General features: G+C 40.3%; 1 protein-coding gene across 1 annotated transcript in view; it reads right to left on the bottom strand.

The window, feature by feature from the left end:
* Positions 1 to 7,827, bottom strand: part of LOC124273205 (glutamate receptor ionotropic, kainate 2-like) — a 34,322-nt gene extending 26,495 nt beyond the window's left edge. The window contains exon 1 of the mRNA XM_046708423.1: positions 7,155 to 7,827. Within this exon, the coding sequence (XP_046564379.1) occupies positions 7,155 to 7,236 (82 nt within the window). The 5' untranslated portion in view covers positions 7,237 to 7,827. The remainder of the gene's footprint in view (positions 1 to 7,154) is intronic.
* Positions 7,828 to 19,540: the final 11,713 nt, after the last annotated feature.

The raw sequence follows: 19,540 nt of genomic DNA, 5'->3' as shown, positions 1-19,540 counted from the left end.
GCGATTTCCCTGAACTACTGGACAGTTTCGTAATGTACCGTTCAAGAGACATTTGAAACCAGGAAGTATACATTGAGATTTGTCGCCATTATGCGATTGTGTCCTTGCCCAATTTAGCCTCGTTTTGGTACAGATATGAATATTCATGAGGCCTCATTAAGAATGGTCTATAGTGATGTCATACAGACGTCAACATTGTTATACCTATTCGGTATTTTCATTGAGGTGAGGTTATTTTCTGTTCTTATGCTTGTTTCGTATTTTCACAAACTTTTTCACTTGATTATTTTCAGTTCTAATATCTTTTGATTTGGGACTAGACAGGAGACCAGTCTAAAATCAAATGGCACCAATTACGTCATAATCAAAGGGCGGTAACTCTGGCATGTCTAGCTCGGCAAACAAAGGCCTCATAATGGCATAACATTTCAGCACTTATTTTGAGGGTTATACTTTCATTGTAAGAAAAATGAGTGTATATTTTCAAACATTTATATTAAGTAATTAAAGAAATTCACTTTGGTTCACATAAGAATAAATGTGATTTATTCGTGTACACTGCCCCTTTAATATAATACAGAAACCATTGTTACCATAATTTCTAAGATGCTTCGGTGAAAGCTCAAAGGCGCCGACAATACTTTATCGGACGATAATGTACACTTTTTGCATTACGTCACAATGTTTTGGCGTCAATGCGCCATTCTAGTCTGCCCTCTCGTAATAGAACACTTTTGCATTACGTCACAATGTAACCGACGTCACGATGCATGTCAGTTATCATCGCCTCGTACAGCCTCCTACAGTAAACTACTCCATAGCAACCCCGTTTCTTGGTTTGCAGTTGCTTCAATCGGCTAACATCACTGGTGGAAAACCTACGTTTATATTTTTCAACGGATAAAATGTCTCAGTTGGACTCACAATTAAACAGCGACACGGCAACATTCGCAATGTTTACATTCCCACAATTCATCTGTGGAATGTCGCGTGACTAGTCAGCTTCATCTTGATGTACTGATCGAAACTTACGTTGGTAGTAGAAAAGATACGTTCATATTACCCCATATGGTTTACAATAATTACAGACGTAACTACAATAGGACAGACTACATATTTAGCCCGAACATAAACCATCTTCAAACATTTGTTTTCACGGCGTCTGAAGGTAGGGGGGCAGACACGTCACTAGAAGAGCCCGTCAGTCAGCCTTGAACGAGGATGTTAATTTAGGTCACCAACACCGTCGTTTTTCTGTTTGTTTTCTGCCTTAGATTTATTGTCGGTAATTATTAAATTTGGCATCTTAGAAAAAGAATTACAGTTCGCCCTGCCACCATGTATAGTGTAATAAAGCACACTTTCGCCCTGAACTATTATAACGTTAAAGCACACGGACGCAAGAGTCCTCGTGCTTTAACTATAATAGTACAGTGCGAAAGTGTGCTTTATTACACTATACATGGTGGTAGAGCAAACTGTATTTCTTAAACAGAAGCCATTGTTGACAAATTCAGAAGCCATTGTTAACGAAATTCAGATACCATTGTTAAGATAATACAGAAACCACTGTCAACATAATACGGAAGAGACTGTTAACAAAATACAGAGCCATTGTTCACATAATACCGAAGCCACTGTTAAAATAATGCAAAAGCCATTGTAAACGTAATATAAAAGCCATTGTAAACATAATACAGTTCATTTGTCAACATAATACAGAAGCAATTGCTAAGATAATACAGAAGTACTGTCAATATAATACTGAAGCCACTGTCAATATAATACGAAAGACAAACAAACTTCAGAGGCCATTGTTACACAATACAGAAGGTTTGTTGACATACTTCAATGCTGGTTACATAACAGCCGCATGCCTCAGATTAATTGCCAAATATTGTCTGTTATTGTACAATATTTTTTCTGTTATGATTCAGTGAATATTAACTGTATTTTAACTGGGAGTCAAGAGCAATCTGCAGTCTTCGAGATCAGCCAGAACAATCCAGCTTAGTAAAGAATTACCCTGGAGCGAGTGAGTCAGTATAGTTTTACGCCGCTTTTAGCAATATTCCAGCAAAATCACGACCGGGGAGACCAGAAATGAGCTTCACACATTGTACCCATGTGGGGAATCGAACCCGGGTCTTCAGCGTGACGAGCTACCGCTTTAACCACTAGGCCACCCCACCAGGAACAAATTGCTTTTGAAACTCATGTGTGTGTAAAGTGTCTCTGTCATTTCACATTACATAAACACCAACAGTGAAGGTCGTAATTTCACCCTGAACATCCTACCAAGGCCTGTTTCAGAAGGTAGCCCACTGTTACTGCTACGTGAATATTATTATCACTTATTTTATTGCATTTTACCACTTTTATACATTCATCAGTTTACCTTTGTAATTTCATTGCCATTTGATTTTGTACTTCCATTCTATTTTGAAATGCCATGGAGATTGTTTGGCAGTTATGGGTATTGATTTGTGCACCTAATTAATTTCATAATACAAATGTCTATTGTATGGCTGTCTTTTGTTAGTTTCACTTAGAATTATTAAATGTACAGAGTTCCGGGTAGCTTATTGTTTCAATTCTGGAACGACACATAACGGCAGTCTAACTTTCCTGACATGCCTCTATACACTTTGAAACAAAGCTGAATACCAACAATAACAATCTGGGATGGCATCACTACTATTGTGGAAGAATACCAATGGAATAACAATCTGGGATGGCATCATGGGTTTAGAATATTGTGGAAGAATACCAACATAAACAATCTGGGATGGCATCACTACTATTGTGGAAGAATACCAACAATAACAATCTGGGATGGCATCACTACTATTGTGGAAGAATACCAACAATAACAATCTGGGATGGCATCACTACTATTGTGGAAGAATACCAAATACCAACAATAAACAATCTTGGATGGCATCACTACTATTGTGGAAGAAATAACAATCTGAACATCAACAATCTGGGATGGCATGGGATGGCATCACTACTATTGTGGAAGAATACCAACTATTGTGGAAGAATACCAACATAAACAATCTGGGATGGCATCACTACTATTGTGGAAGAATACCAACAATAACAATCTGGGATGGCATCACTACTATTGTGGAAGAATACCAACAAAACAATCTGGGATGGCATCACTTACTATTGTGGAAGAATACCAACATAAACAATCTGGGATGGCATCACTACTATTGTGGAAGAATACCAACAAAAACAATCTGGGATGGCATCACTACTATTGTGGAAGAATACCAACATAAACAATATGGGATGGCATCACTACTATTGTGGAAGAATACAAACATAAACAATCTGGGATGGCATCACCTCTACTGTGGAAGAATACCAACAATAACAATCTGGGATGGCATCACTACTATTGTGGAAAAATACCAACAAAAACAATCAATAACAATCTGTGATGGCATCAGCATACTATTGTGGAAGAATACCAACATAAACAATCTGGGATGGCATCACTACTATTGTGGAAGAATACCAACATAACAATCTGGGAGGACATCACTTCTATTGTGGAAGAATACCAACATAAACAATCTTGGATGGCATCACTATCATTGTGGAAGAATACCAACAATAACAATCTGGGATGGCATCACTTCTATTGTGGAAGAATACCAACATAAACAATCTGGGATGGCATCACTACTATTGTGGAAGAATACCAACATAAACAATCTGGGATGGCATCACTACTATTGTGGAAGAATACCAACAATAACAATCTGGGATGGCATCACTACTATTGTGGAAGAATACCAACAATAACAATCTGGGATGGCATCACTACTATTGTGGAAGAATACCAACAATAACAATCTGGGATGGCATCACTACTATTGTGGAAGAATACCAACAAAACAATCTGGGATGGCATCACTACAGAATAATACCAACAATAACAATCTGGGATGGCATCACTACTATTGTGGACCAAATACCAACTACTATTGTGGAAGAATACCAACAACAATCTGGGATGGCATCACTACTATTGTGGAAGAATACCAACATAAACAATCTGGGATGGCATCACTACTATTGTGGAAGAATACCAACAATAACAATCTGGGATGGCATCACTACTATTGTGGAAGAATACCAACAATAACAATCTGGGATGGCATCACCTCTACTGTGGAAGAATACCAACAATAACAATCTGGGATGGCATCACTACTATTGTGGAAGAATACCAACATAAACAATCTGGGATGGCATCACTACTATTGTGGAAGAATACCAACAATAACAATCTGGGATGGCATCACTACTATTGTGGAAGAATACCAACAATAAACAATCTGGGATGGCATCACTACTATTGTGGAAGAATACCAACATAAACAATCTGGGATGGCATCACTACTATTGTGGAAGAATACCAACAATAACAATCTGGGATGGCATCACTACTATTGTGGAAGAATACCAACAATAACAATCTGGGATGGCATCACTACTATTGTGGAAGAATACCAACAATAACAATCTGGGATGGCATCACTACTATTGTGGAAGAATACCAACAATAACAATCTGGGATGGCATCACTACTATTGTGGAAGAATACCAACAATAACAATCTGGGATGGCATCACTACTATTGTGGAAGAATACCAACAATAACAATCTGGGATGGCATCACTCTATTGTGGAAGAATACCAACAATAACAATCTGGGATGGCATCACTACTATTGTGGAAGAATACCAACATAAACAATCTGGGATGGCATCACTACTATTGTGGAAGAATACCAACATAAACAATCTGGGATGGCATCACTACTATTGTGGAAGAATACCAACAATAACAATCTGGGATGGCATCACTACTATTGTGGAAGAATACCAACAATAACAATCTGGGATGGCATCACTTCTATTGTGGAAGAATACCAACAATAACAATCTGGGATGGCATCACTACTATTGTGGAAGAATACCAACATAAACAATCTGGGATGGCATCACTACTATTGTGGAAGAATACCAACAATAACAATCTGGGATGGCATCACTTCTATTGTGGAAGAATACCAACAATAACAATCTGGGATGGCATCACTACTACTGTGGAAGAAGAATACCAACAATAACAATGGGATGGCATCACAATCTGGGATGGCATCACTTCTATTGTGGAAGAATACCAACAATAACAATCTGGGATGGCATCACCTCTATTGTGGAAGAATACCAACAATAACAATCTGGGACTATTGTGGCATCAACAATAACAATCTGGGACATCACTCTATTGTGGAAGAATACCAACAATAACAATCTGGGATGGCATCACTACTATTGTGGAAGAATACCAACAATAACAATCTGGGATGGCATCACTACTATTGTGGAAGAATACCAACATAACAATCTGGGATGGCATCACCTCTATTGTGGAAGAATACCAACATAAACAATCTGGGATGGCATCACTACTATTGTGGAAGAATACCAACAATAACAATCTGGGATGGCATCACTACTATTGTGGAAGAATACCAACAATAACAATCTGGGATGGCATCATGGGATAGCATCTGGGATGGCATCACTATTGTGGAAGAATACCAACAATAACAATCTGGGATGGCATCACTACTATTGTGGAAGAATACCAACAATAACAATCTGGGATGGCATCACTACTATTGTGGAAGAATACCAACAATAAACAATCTGGGATGGCATCACTACTATTGTGGAAGAATACCAACAATAACAATCTGGGATGGCATCACTACTATTGTGGAAGAATACCAACAATAACAATCTGGGATGGCATCACTACTATTGTGGAAGAATACCAACATAAACAATCTGGGATGGCATCACTACTATTGTGGAAGAATACCAACAATAACAATCTGGGATGGCATCACTTCTATTGTGGAAGAATACCAACAATAAACAATCTGGGATGGCATCACTACTATTGTGGATCTGGGAATCACTCAATACCAATAATAACAATCTGGGATGGCATCACTACTATTGTGGAAGAATACCAACAATAACAATCTGGGATGGCATCACTTCTCATCTGTGGAAGAATACCAACAATAACAATCTGGGATGGCATCACTGGGATGGCATCACTACCATTGTGGAAGAATACCAACAATAACAATCTGGGATGGCATCACTGGGATGGCATCACTTCTATTGTGGAAGAATACCAACAATAACAATCTGGGATGGCATCACCTCTATTGTGGAAGAATACCAACAATAACAATCTGGGATGGCATCACTACTATTGTGGAAGAATACCAACATAAACAATCTGGGATGGCATCACCTCTACTGTGGAAGAATACCAACAATAACAATCTGGGATGGCATCACTACTATTGTGGAAGAAAACCAACAATAACAATCTGGGATGGTATCACCTCTACTGTGGAAGAATACCAACAATAACAATCTTGGATGGCATCACTACTATTGTGGAAGAATACCAACAATAACAATCTGGGATGGCATCACTACTATTTGTGGAAGAATACCAACAATAACAATCTGGGATGGCATCATCTGGGATGGCATAACAATCTGGGATGGCATCACTCTATTGTGGAAGAATACCAACAATAACAATCTGGGATGGCATCACTTCTATTGTGGAAGAATACCAACAATAACAATCTGGGATGGCATCACTACTATTGTGGAAGAATACCAACATAAACAATCTGGGATGGCATCACTACTATTGTGGAAGAATACCAACATAAACAATCTGGGATGGCATCACTACTATTGTGGAAGAATACCAACAATAACAATCTCGGATGGCATCACTTCTACTGTGAAATAATACCAACAGTAACAATCTGGGATGCCATCACTTCTATTGTGGAATAATACCAACATAAACAATCTGGGATGGCATCACTACTATTGTGGAAGAATACCAACATAAAAAATCTTGGATGGCATCACTACTATTGTGGAAGAAGAAGAATGATAGCAATGTTAACATAAAATTTAGGCTGCGTAGTACACATGTCGCAAACACAAAATAAAGTCAGAGCTCAAAGTATGCAATATATCGTATTTCAATTACAAAGGAAAATACATGCAACTCACCCATCTTGACCGTCCATGATAGTACCAGAGGTATGTATGCACACACAGCGGACATCACAACACTCATCCTCCATGACTCCATGGTACAGTGTGCTCCACAGATACCGTGAGGTGGGAGAACGCTTGACTGAGTTTACAACCTCAGTAATGTGGCCACCACAAACAATCAATAGTCACAGTCCTAACACTGTCAGGTAGTCATTCGGAAGGTTTTCATCCGGCATGGCATCAGAATCCAGTGTCAGCATGGATACAGGTACTTCCTTGACCTGAAGAAATTAACTTCCTTGACCTGAACACACCAACTTCCTTGACCAGAAGAAACTAACTTCCTTGATCTGAAGAAGCTAACTTCCTTGACCTGAAAAAACATGAAGAAACTAACTTCCTTGACCTGAAGAAACTAAATTCCTTGACCTGAAGAAACCAACTTCCCAAAGAAGCTACATTTTCGGTACGTTGACATGGACATCATCCAAACTGCCCTACTTCAATGAATGCAGAACTTCAACGCCAGAGCAAAACCTGCCTCGATAATCAGCTGTAACATATTCCATTGACCTCAAGGGTAAAAGGGGCGAGAACAATTGGTAATGGCAGTGTTCCCGACTAGGATAAGTATGTGCAGCCCTACCTGTAGTCCCCACACTCACACATCAGACTTAAAAATTAGCGACTGTTTGAATGACGACTGATCAATAATGCGGATGTTGATTAAGCTAGGTTCTGACAGACATGGTCACCGCATTGATTGTAAATGAAGCATTGCTGAATTGGTGTATTCACCTAGTTCTTCTATACTCAGCGTGTTTGGAGATACCAAGGCTCAAAAACGAGACCCTTTGTACTTCTTATTTGTGTATTGAAATGAATTGGAATCCATAAACTCATATTGTTCATTTATCGATCAGAAATAATTCATCGAGACAAAAGGGTTTTATGTTATAGAAAAGGCGAATGAACTAATATCACATTTGTCAATCAATTATAGATTTATTATTCATTAGGTAATAAAGATCGGTAATGACAAATACTTGCTGCACCAATACTGAAAAAACACTTAATGTTTCAGAGCATCTAATGGGAAACGTTACATCTGCTCTGTATTGGAAAAATAAGTGTTAAGATTGAACACTTTAAGACGTCTCAACCAGACATGCCCTGGGCTAAAAACTTAACTCTGAGTCTGGGTAGCATTATGTTGGCAAGCAAGGAAAGGTTGATGCATATTCATTTTGTGGGCGTTAGTCTGAAAACAGGGACACTGACAAGATAGCCTCCTAGTTAAAGTGTTTGGTCATCACACCAGAGATCCGAGTTCGATCCTCAATATGAGTACATTTTTTTAACCATTCTTGGTGTCCACTGCTGTGACAAGATGGAAACCATTCGATTTCGATTTTCGATCTAGCCTTGTGGGCAAAGTGGTGTCCATTTCCTGAGCTGCAACTTTTCAATCCTTGCGATCAAGCATTCAATGTTTGACTCTGAATCAAACTGGAATACGAATTAGATTATCGATAGCCACAGTAAGTGCATACCTAGGGTTTTGAAGCACTCTTTTTGACATTATTATGTACAGATTACATACACGTTGTAAAATATTAATGTTATTTATGTGTTTATTGTGTTGAAACCTCAGTTGGAGAGTCTGTTGTAGAGCCTGTAACAGTCTCGTCATTGTTTATGCCAGTCTACCCCGATGGCCCTATTGTTGGTCGCGATCGGGCAGAGGACTGCTTATAATAGAGTCGGAATCGCAAATAATACCCTTTCAGAAGAATAGAATTTGTCGCTTTTATTTATCAAGAGTATCAAGATCTCCATTCTGATACAAAATAACTATGCGAATGGGTGAATCGGGTTTTACGCCGCCTTTAGCAAGATTCCAGCAATATCACGGCGGTGGACACCAGAAAAGGGCTTCACGCATTGAACCCATGTGGGGAATCGAACCTGGGCCTTTGGCGTTACGAGTCAACGCTTTAACCACTAGGCTCCTTAAACGCAAGAGACACGCCAGCCTATTGTCAGGTTACAGCGGTGGTACGTAGCAACTAATGTACAAACCCATGCAAACACATTGTAGACTACAGCGACGGTGCGGTGCTCCACACATTGTACCCATGTGGGGATTCGAACCCGGGCGTTCGGCGTGATGAGCGAACACTTTAACAACTAGCCTACCCCACTGCCACTCACAAATCACTCGAAATTCACATAACGCAGATATGTGTTTACACGGAATCAAATCCGAAATTGACATTTCAACAAATCAGACAGGACAAACAAAGTTGTTTCAGCGGATTCATCATCCTCTCGACTACACCATCACATAAAATGGTCCATTGATGTCCTTCTTGAAGGTCTTTGCGCTGATCTGGAAACGAGACCCATAAAACACGAAAACAACAGTAATAAAAAGAATACAAAAGAGACATGATGGGGATATATATGTACACTAATTGCATTGACTTGTGCGTCTAATATGATGTACTGATGTCGGTACCAATCTATTCTATTATGATGTACCGATTTTCCCACCGGGACACATTAAGGTACATAAAACACACAACCTATTAAGCTACTGATCGATCGTTCGTTATTGTTGACTAGTCCAACAAAGGTGAGAATATGGAACAAATTTTATATACGTGTGTGCTTTTTATTTATTTATTTATTTATTTATTTATTCATTTATTCAAAGTAGGTAACTTGAGATTAAAAGGCATTTTGAAACCACTGGATCGACTTGAAACTTGTAAATCCTCTAACCCAAACAGATAAATATTATAAGAACTCACAAACATTTTTTATCGAAATTCTTTCCACTGAAAACTTTGATGCTGTATATAACTCATGTCTATATTTATATAAAGTCCAACACCTGAGGGAAACTTAATTAATTACTTTACTCGTATGTGTGTTTCATGCAATCAAACATTGTCTGTATTATGGGGCTTTGGTCTCTTTACTGGTTTGTCTGTCTGTCTATTGTTAATTTAATACCAACAGGTTCCCAACTGAATGTACCCCATTCACCACCTCACTCCAACCCCAGATATAGATATAGTTTCTTATGTAATATGGACACATAATTATGAAATATTTAATAACTTTTTTTTACTAAACATGTTTTTAACACCGGAGAGAGTGTGTGTTATGTGTATGTTTCAGACAGCACACACTTTCCTTTTTATGCGTGGGATCTTTCAGAACAAGCTGAAATACACACTTACACACACTTATTAATATTTCACAATGTGTCCGTTTTCCTATTACATAGAAAACTGTAGCTATATCTGTGATTGGAGTGGGGAGGATATCGGGTACATCCAGTTTTATATGTATCATAGTCGTGTGATTTTCCATAATCAGTAGATAACACGCTAATGGTCCGATGTGTAATCAACCTCTCTGTAGCATCACACAGACGCTTCCATACAGTGACTATTGTTATGCTGGTTAAGATCAATGTTGAATGCATCACCATGATGAACCCGATGCAAAATGGAGGAATACACACGGATGTTATATTGAAATGATATATGCCAAATGAATAAAAGTAATAAATATATTCTTCTTTATTATTATTCCATTATTGAAAGCACATACATTGTTAATAACACATGGTTGAATAATTCAGTTATATGTTATATTTTTTCCATTTTAACCATTATCTAGTTACTATTGTCTATTATAGTGGGCCTTCAGTTTACTTCAAGCATACAACAGGACAAACTGGGATCAAATCAATTGAATTATACGTCATCAAATTTGCTAAAATACAGATGAACTATATTTAGTCAATGTGGTCGTTCAGATCCATGTGTCATGTATAATATTTCGTGACAAAAGCGAGCTGACACGAAATATCAACGCACATGTCGGTGTTGAAAATAGGGTGTCTGTCATTGTTTACATATCGCCCATGTAACGAAGATTTTCGTGTCTCGAAACTGCTTAAATCACGTTTTCGTACACTAAAAGTAACGATGGGCGTTGTTCTGGTGACGTATACTTTGCCATGTTATCAATGATAATGCTATGAAAACATTCTAACCACGTGCACCCGTTCTCGGATTTTGCTATAGTAAATATATGGCGTGTCGCCCAGCACTGATGGCCGCCATTCGGTAGTGATTGCCGGGGTCAGTGTCGAAGCGTTAGCGCAGCAGACCCCGGGAACCAGGCTAAGCTGTCACATGCCTCCATCAGAACGGACGTATCTTAACGAAACTAGGTCAGGGAGAGGCAGATTCTCATTTAGTGTAGTAGAACCTACATGTATAAGTTATTCAAATAGCCAGAAATGGCTCTGCTACGAAGGAAACCAATACAAAAACATTCAGAACGAGAAAAAATATGATTTCAACACAATAAAGGCACATGGAGCCACCGACCTCTCGTGTATACAGAGACCCCGATGTTAATTAACTACGTATTATTATTTAATGTGCTTAAGATAAGGGAGATATTCATCAGTGTCTACGGGTACATTTTGCAAATGAATACACCATTGTCAAACAAACGAAACATTGAAATATCCCAGAAATCGATCCAGCGCTAATATCGAACTCTTTAATTACAATGGGTGATTAAAAGAGTTGGATTTTACGCCGCTTTTAGATATATATTCCAGCGATATCACGGCGGGGGACACCAGAAATTTGATTCACGCGTTGTACCCATGTAGGGAATCGAACCCGGGCATTCGGCATGATGAGCAAATGCTTTAACCAAAAGGCTACCCTACCGCCCCCATATTGTACAAACGTTGGAGTATTTCACTGTCATCGATTGGCAAGTTGAATTGCACAATGCGTGTTAATCTAGTCAAAACATACAATTTGAAATATGCATCATCCCTTCAGTGTGAAAGCGGCAAGAGGTTTACAGACATGCTATAGCAAATACTACGAAAGAGGTTTATATGGCAGTTAATTATGGGACAATTGTTCAAACGGAAAAGGTCTATTTATTGTCAATTTGTGATTGCTACCAGGTTGTATGGTTAATGTGTTTCTTTTGAGCGGCCTTAATGCAGCACTATAGGACCATTAGCATATATACTAAATGGGGTTTATATGAAAGAAACATAGCTGAGCCAGTCAACAGTGTAATAAAACCGTTAATATACATTTAGTGACAATGCCACTAAAACAGAAATGATTCAGTGTAATTTTACGCCGCTTTTAGTGATGCATCAGATGTCACGCCTTCACATGGTTGTAGATCGGACCACGGTGTTCGGCGTGACGATATCCGTCACCACCAAGGGAGGCAACTCTGCTCAGCGTTTTTCCGTGTTTGAGACGACTGGCCACCCGTACGCGTGCACCCGCTCAGGGCAAATTTTTTTATGTGTTTCACGTAGCCACCAAATTCTGAACATGGGTCGGTCGGTCGGGGAAAAAAATTAATATAGACAGAATTATCTGAATAATGTTCTTGATTCTTATTTATTCATTTATTGTACTTCTTATTACAATTTCTCGCATTCTTTGGACTTGTGGGAGCGACTGATTAAAAGATAAACATTTTAAATGACGAAGCGGTACGTTTTAGGTTCGAGTCGGCGGTGTTGGAATGAAAAAAAACGTTTGTTGGGGGGTCGGCAATAAAATTAGAAGGGTCGGTCGGGCTATGAGAAACACAGAAAATAGAAATGCTGCCCTTATTGAGAGATTAACTTACTAGCTATCGATCCTGATTCGGGGAAAGCTAGTGGACAACACAACTACCATCACCATTGTGCTATTTAATCACGAAATCAATTTTTCCACAATGCGCTCTTTACGCGTAAGCCCATTCTCAAGTGGTGGCGCGTGGTCTTTGTGCATAGAGCACAGGCCACAGATGAGTTAAGCAACGTCGGCTACGGAGAGTTGGTGATGGGTGACGGTGTATGGCAGCTTGACTCCTGAGAGTTTCTAGGACTTCTGTTCTGTCCCACAAGGAAGTGTTCAAAATTGTCCCTGTTCACCCAGCAGAAAATGGGTACCTGGTGGGATAAGGGATATGACTATTAACTGTCTAGTGCCTCACAGGCAGCTTGGGTTGTCCGGGGTAATAATGTCCAGAATGATGTATGCGGTTAGAGCATGCCCGTACGGTGTGGAGTTATTTATAAACTTCCAGTGACGCCACTCTGTTGTCTCGCCGGGTTCTCCTTTTACCGAGTAAACTTCAACAGGCAGTTTCACAGGCATTCTCCATGAAATCCCGTGGAGTTTCTACAGAGTTGCCCGCATCCAAGGGATTTTTTGAGGAATAGCCTTTGACTTTGAATTATTACTTGTTTTGAAGATTGGTATAATTTTGTCTTGCTATCACTGAATACGATCGTAAAATATCACATTGTTGAAAACTTTCAATATATAGTGCCGATATCTGATTTCGAACCTGCAACCCTTTGCTTATAAGCTTGGCGGTTTTATCCACTAGGCTACGAAGGATCGCTATGAAGAATGAGACTGTTTGTCAGTTTGAACCATGTGTTCCTCACAAAACGGGTAGTGCGGGCCTATCGGCCCTCCCCAATTTCCCTCTGCCGCGGGCTTACTTTTTCAAACAAAACCTCGGAGTAGGTTTTGATCCTTTGCATAAATGACATAATTATTAGGGATTTCGATCACCGTAGCATAAAGATCACTCGATTACTCGGTTCTAAAGATTTGCGACGTGTGTTTGGTACTCTTTTTGCCAAATACCCAAGGGTACTATACATACCTAATGGCCTAACCATTCATCATCTGCTGTGATCTGACATGCATGACGGTTGGCACAGAATAAACTTGCAGCTATTTGTAGCAAATTAGCAAAGAGTGATCCATCATGTATGACGACTGCTGAAACACAGACGCATGAATGTGATCCCATTTCATAGCTCAAGCTGTATATGATTGTGTTTAGCGATATGAAATTTCATATGGTGCATTCTATTCCAGTATTTTACAAAGGATGCATGCACTATTAAATACCGCGAAAATGATACCTCGAGGTCAAGGTGCCCCAACCAAGTTCCAGTAACACGTGCTATTCTTGCATTATTGTATCGAATTTCACAGGTGTCTTCATCAATGATGTACGGATTGTAAAGCTGCAAAGCTCAAATTTATCTGGCTTCATTTCCGTTTGGTGATAAAGGATCTATTAATACTGTATGGTATTGGTTTTGGCACTGAATGTAGTACCAGGTGTTCCGATATAGCAATTATATAGTTATAGGTAATGATGTAGCATGGATGCTGCGTGTTTTCAATATGAATTCGACGGGCGTTTTTCACTTATTGTTGCAGAATGCCACACTCGTCAAAATCAGATATCACACTCCGATACGACTTATCTGTGTAAATGAGTGAATGAGTGAGTTTAGTTATACGCCGTCTTAAGGAATATTCCAGCAATATCACGTCGGGGGACTCCAGAAATGGGCTTAACACATTTTACCCATGGGGGGAATCGAATCTGGGTTTTCGGCGTGAGTGAGTGAGTTCAGTTTTACGCCGCTTTTAACAATATTCCAGCTATATCACGGCGGGGGACACCAGAAATGGGCTTCACACATTTGACCCATGTGGGGAATCGAACCCGGGTCTTCGGCGTGACGAGCGAACGCTTTAACCACTAGGCTACCCCACCGCCCCACCTCTGTAAAGAACCGAGGATACTGGGGTCGCGTGAGGTCAACTTCACGATTTCGAGATTTAAAAATTCTTGATAATTAGATGTTTTCTTTATCTCGTAAACCATATATTTTCGAGCAGTTCCGAATCGAAAATAATTTGTCACAATGCCTTGGGTATTTGATAGATATATTTGTTTGACGGCCTCGTGTCATCTACATCCAGATGAGTGTACTTTTGTACTTTTGGGTTCTATGACGGTTTTCATTTTCTGAGATCGAATTTTCTCAACGAATGGAATGAAATGAATCCGAAACGACACTAGGATAGGCTCTGTCATTTCAGTACCGTCTTCGTCATGCCAGTGGTTTGGACTTTGCATCCTAAATACCAGGCTGTCCGTCTTCGGATTGTTCCAATGTGCAGCCAGAAACACAGCCCTTCTGAAACAGCAGAAGGTTGTTGTGTTTGGGAGTCCTTATAATACGAAAAGTTGGTTTGACTGGACAGCGCTTCCTGGAAAATGCCCCATTCCGCTTGTTAAGGAATCCAGGGTTCTGACTTCATCAGGAGTCTGACCAAAAGACTCTGACACGATCACCCTCACCCTCTTTGCTATTTTTTCTATTCTGATCTGTAAGAAATAATAATGTTGGAGATAAAACATGTTTCTGGCGTTTATTACCAACAAAAAAAGGGTACGGTGCAGTCAAACCAAGAATATAATCGAAGCGATCCGGGATTCGAAAACCATATATACCTGGAGTACCCTAAGGGAGGCAACTCTTACCTGAGAACAACATTCGTTCATGAGATGAAAGTCACGCATTTTCCGTATGTAAATCATGGCGAACAGTTTGATCAGCTACCATGGCGCCTTTTCCAATGACTGACTGACTGAGTATGGTTTTACGCCGGTTTTAGCGAAATTCCAGCAATATCTTGACAGGGGACACCGGAAATGGGTGTCACACATTGTACACATGTGGAGAATTGAACCCGGCCTTCGGCGTGACGAGCGAAGGCTTTATCCACTAGGCTACCCAACCGCCCCTGTTTGCCAATGATCATTTCTGCAACCACAAGATCAATAAAGCAGACACTGTACTGTAAACAATTTCCACCGACACGAAAATTCCGTTAGATGTTGAAATCCAATGTTCAGCATGATCGCACTGAAGCTCCATGTATAATGAAAATCTTGATTATTGACGTTACTCGGCACCGTGAAAGGCATCACGATTTGAGCTACATTGTTGAAGAATCTTTATCATAACCTTCTTTTATACTGACGCCCCAATATTGTAGATATGTTGTGGATATTTATTGACATCATGAGTGAGTTTAGTTTTACGCCGCACTCAGCAATATTCCAGCTATATGGCGGCCAATGACCACCCAATCCCGTCAGTCGCCTCTTACGACAAGCGTGAAGATCAATTCTAACCCGGATCTTCACGGCTTGACATCATGAACGTCAAGGCTTATAAAATGAATCAGGTGAAATGGCTTGTTTCCTTATTGGTGAAACATTTGAAAAGATCAGTTTACTTTTCACTCCGATCTATGAACTTGTACATTGTAATACTACTTGTCGTGTATACATGTCAGAGATATGTCAAGATTGTCAAAATATGACCAGTTATGCAAATTATGTCCATGAGAATTGCCGAACTAAACAGACTCTTAGTCGTGTATCTGACTTCAGAAGCAGGGAGGATAGGGAAGCCGACAGAGAGCGAGGGAGCGGAAGAACACGAAGAGAACAGCAGAAACGCAAGCCAGGCACATGAATGGACGAGCACTGACCAGCCAATCCTGCCCACCTGCTGCCCAGTGTCAGCCTGAGCGAATAAAAACACCCATTCTTTGTAAGCCGGTACGCTTCTTGTTGTGCAAAAGTGGGTCAGATGGGCCTTAATCGCTTATATAACATCTAGGCACATGGGAAATGGAGTGGAAAGAGGAGAATCGGCTCGACAAGCAAACGCTTTAACTACTAGGCTTCCCAACCGCCCAGTCTATGTACACATCTTTTGTGTACACTACGGAAAAGGTTAGCTTTTCATTAAAGTGAATGTTAATGCATAAAAATAAGGCGGTAAGTCAATTTTCATTTCTTAATTGATTGTCTTTGTTGACAGTTGTCGAAGGGGGGGGGGCTGAGACGGAAAGTCGGTCATACTGTTTTATGACGTCATCAACACCTGGCCTAGTGGCTGACTTTCCCACTCAACCTCAATCTCCCGTACTTTTTTCAGCCACTAAACCAAATGTTCCAAATTCATTCCAACACAAAAACATAATGGCCTCCAGCCCCGCAATCATTTCAATCCTCCTATCCCAATAACAAATTGGTCGTACCTTAATCGCATTTGGTGATATTAAAATGACTGAGTTTTAGTTTTACGCCGATTTTTGCAATATTCCAGCAATATCACGGCGGGGGACACCAGAAAAGGGCTTCACCCATTGTACCCATCAAGGGAATCGAACCCGGCTCTTCGGCGTGACAAGCGAACGCTTTAACCACTAGGCTAACAAGACCATGGCCTTCCTGTCAGCTTTTTTTCTACAGCTTATAATGTTTGAAGTAACATATTGTAAGATCAATAACGGAATAATTCAGCAAACAACAGATGATTCCGTATGTCTGCTCTGTTCTTTCGACGGGTTTGTCACCCTTTTAAGCAACGCTGACAAGTACAAACATGCGCTTCACGAAACTATAACAGCAACAATGTCAAATATTGACTATGAATTTCTCGCATCCACCCGGTAATGAACATATTGTACCTGGACATATAACAAAATGCCTGAGTCAACACTTAAGATCAAACGCAGTGTGTTGCAATACATTGCATTACTTATTGCATCCTAATACAAACATTACATCGGTAATTCTGGTCTGGGTGTTTTATTTTCTTTGGAGTTTTTTAACGGCCAACTGAGCAGCACTCGATAAATAATCGGGTTTGGATCATCCAGTTATTGACGCTGGGAGTGATGAAGCGAAATCAACCAAGTCTCATGTATATGGGTTTGTTGCCGCAATTGAAATGCAGCAGTTGATGTTGATGTTGCCCAGTGTTTTCACGTAGAAGATCAGTCAGTTTTTTGGTCACTCACCTCTCTACGTCTCTACAAATAGACTGCACTCCAAGCCATGTATAGATACAAAACTGTCGGAATTCGATCTATAGGCAATCGTGTCAATCAACTCATTAGCCTCCGCGCCATCATAAAAAAATATATAAAAATTACGTTTTTTCGCAACAGAAAACACACAAGGATTATTTGTTTACACGTAATATATGGCTTTGTCGTGACAACGTCAACAAAGGCCATGGAAGTAGCAACCTTACACAGAGAGAACGGGGGGGGGGGGAGAGAGAAGAGATACACACATACGCAGCGCGCACGCGCACACACACACACACACACACACACACGCACACACACACACACACACACACGCACACATCATGTATTGGTGATCTTAACTACCAGACAAAAGAGTTACTGTTTTTTAGAAAACAAAAACGCTGGTACAGAAAACATTCGCCAAAACGCAACATGGTCCCGATGTCCGAAAACTTCAAACGAATCCAAAACGTGAGAATCATCATTCTGGGACTCTGGTCCAAATGCACGAGCATGATTGTGGCATAAATGCCGATGTTCGGCAGATAGAGCTTGCAGTAACAAAAAAACACTATGAGTATGACCAATATGGGGGCTTCACAACGTCAGCTGGCAAGAACCTTCAACTGCAGTCAGACCACATCAGCAAATTGATACGCCGCTACCAGCACTAGCGACACTCATTCAGCTGACGAACAGTCCTTCGGCGACTTGGTATAGCTGGTATACGAGCCTACCGCCCCTTCCGTGGAATGGCTTTGACCCGTCTACATGGTCAACGCAGACTGCAATGGGCACGAACTGTACGTCGGTGGTAGCGACGTGACTGGGAGAGAGTGTTCCTTACAGTTGAAGGTCGGTTCAGTCGGTTCAGTCGGTTCACGATAGCAGAGTTGGAGTTTTTCGACGCAGAGGAGGGCGACTGGCGCCAAACTGCGTTCAAGAAGTTCATCCGTTCTATGGAGAAGGCGTCATGGTATGGGGCGCCATTTGTGGCCAGAGAACAAGAAGACTGGTTATCATCCGAGGAAATCTGAATGCCCAGCGATATAGGGATGAAGTGTTGAGACCTTTTGTGGCGCCATTTATTCGTCAACAACCGAGAGGAGTCATTTTGCAGTACGACAACGCAAGGCCTCCAGGACCGCCAGAATTGTTCTAGAATACCTGCACAACGTTAACGTCAACGTATTGCCTTGGCCAACGCGTTCTCCAAACATGAACTCCATTTAACATCTCTGGGATCATCTTGATTGTCAACTGAGACAGCATGTACAACGGACAGGAACTTGAACAGACTCTCATTGATTTATGGAACAGGATTCCTTTTGACGTTATCAGCCGACAGACGACGTCAACGATGAGACGTGTGTTCGCGTGTATGGATGCCCAGGAAGGTCACACTATTAATGACGTGCCCCTTGACTCCAGTCTCATTATGTGACTCTTTAAGCACTTTTTGAATATTTAATTTTGACCCCTTGACTCGTTTTTAATTAATTGCTGCAAATACAAGACTAGCATTACAATGAATTTTCAGTCAAATCATTGGAAAATGATTTCTGTTCGTAAAATAAATATAATAAATCTTAGATCCCGCTTGTGAAGTCGGTG

The sequence above is a fragment of the Haliotis rubra genome, unplaced genomic scaffold, assembly GCF_003918875.1.
Source record: "Haliotis rubra isolate DU_JTF1 unplaced genomic scaffold, ASM391887v1 Scf178, whole genome shotgun sequence".
Taxonomy (NCBI): Eukaryota; Metazoa; Mollusca; class Gastropoda; order Lepetellida; family Haliotidae; genus Haliotis; species Haliotis rubra.
This window is presented reverse-complemented; position numbering and strand designations above follow the sequence as displayed.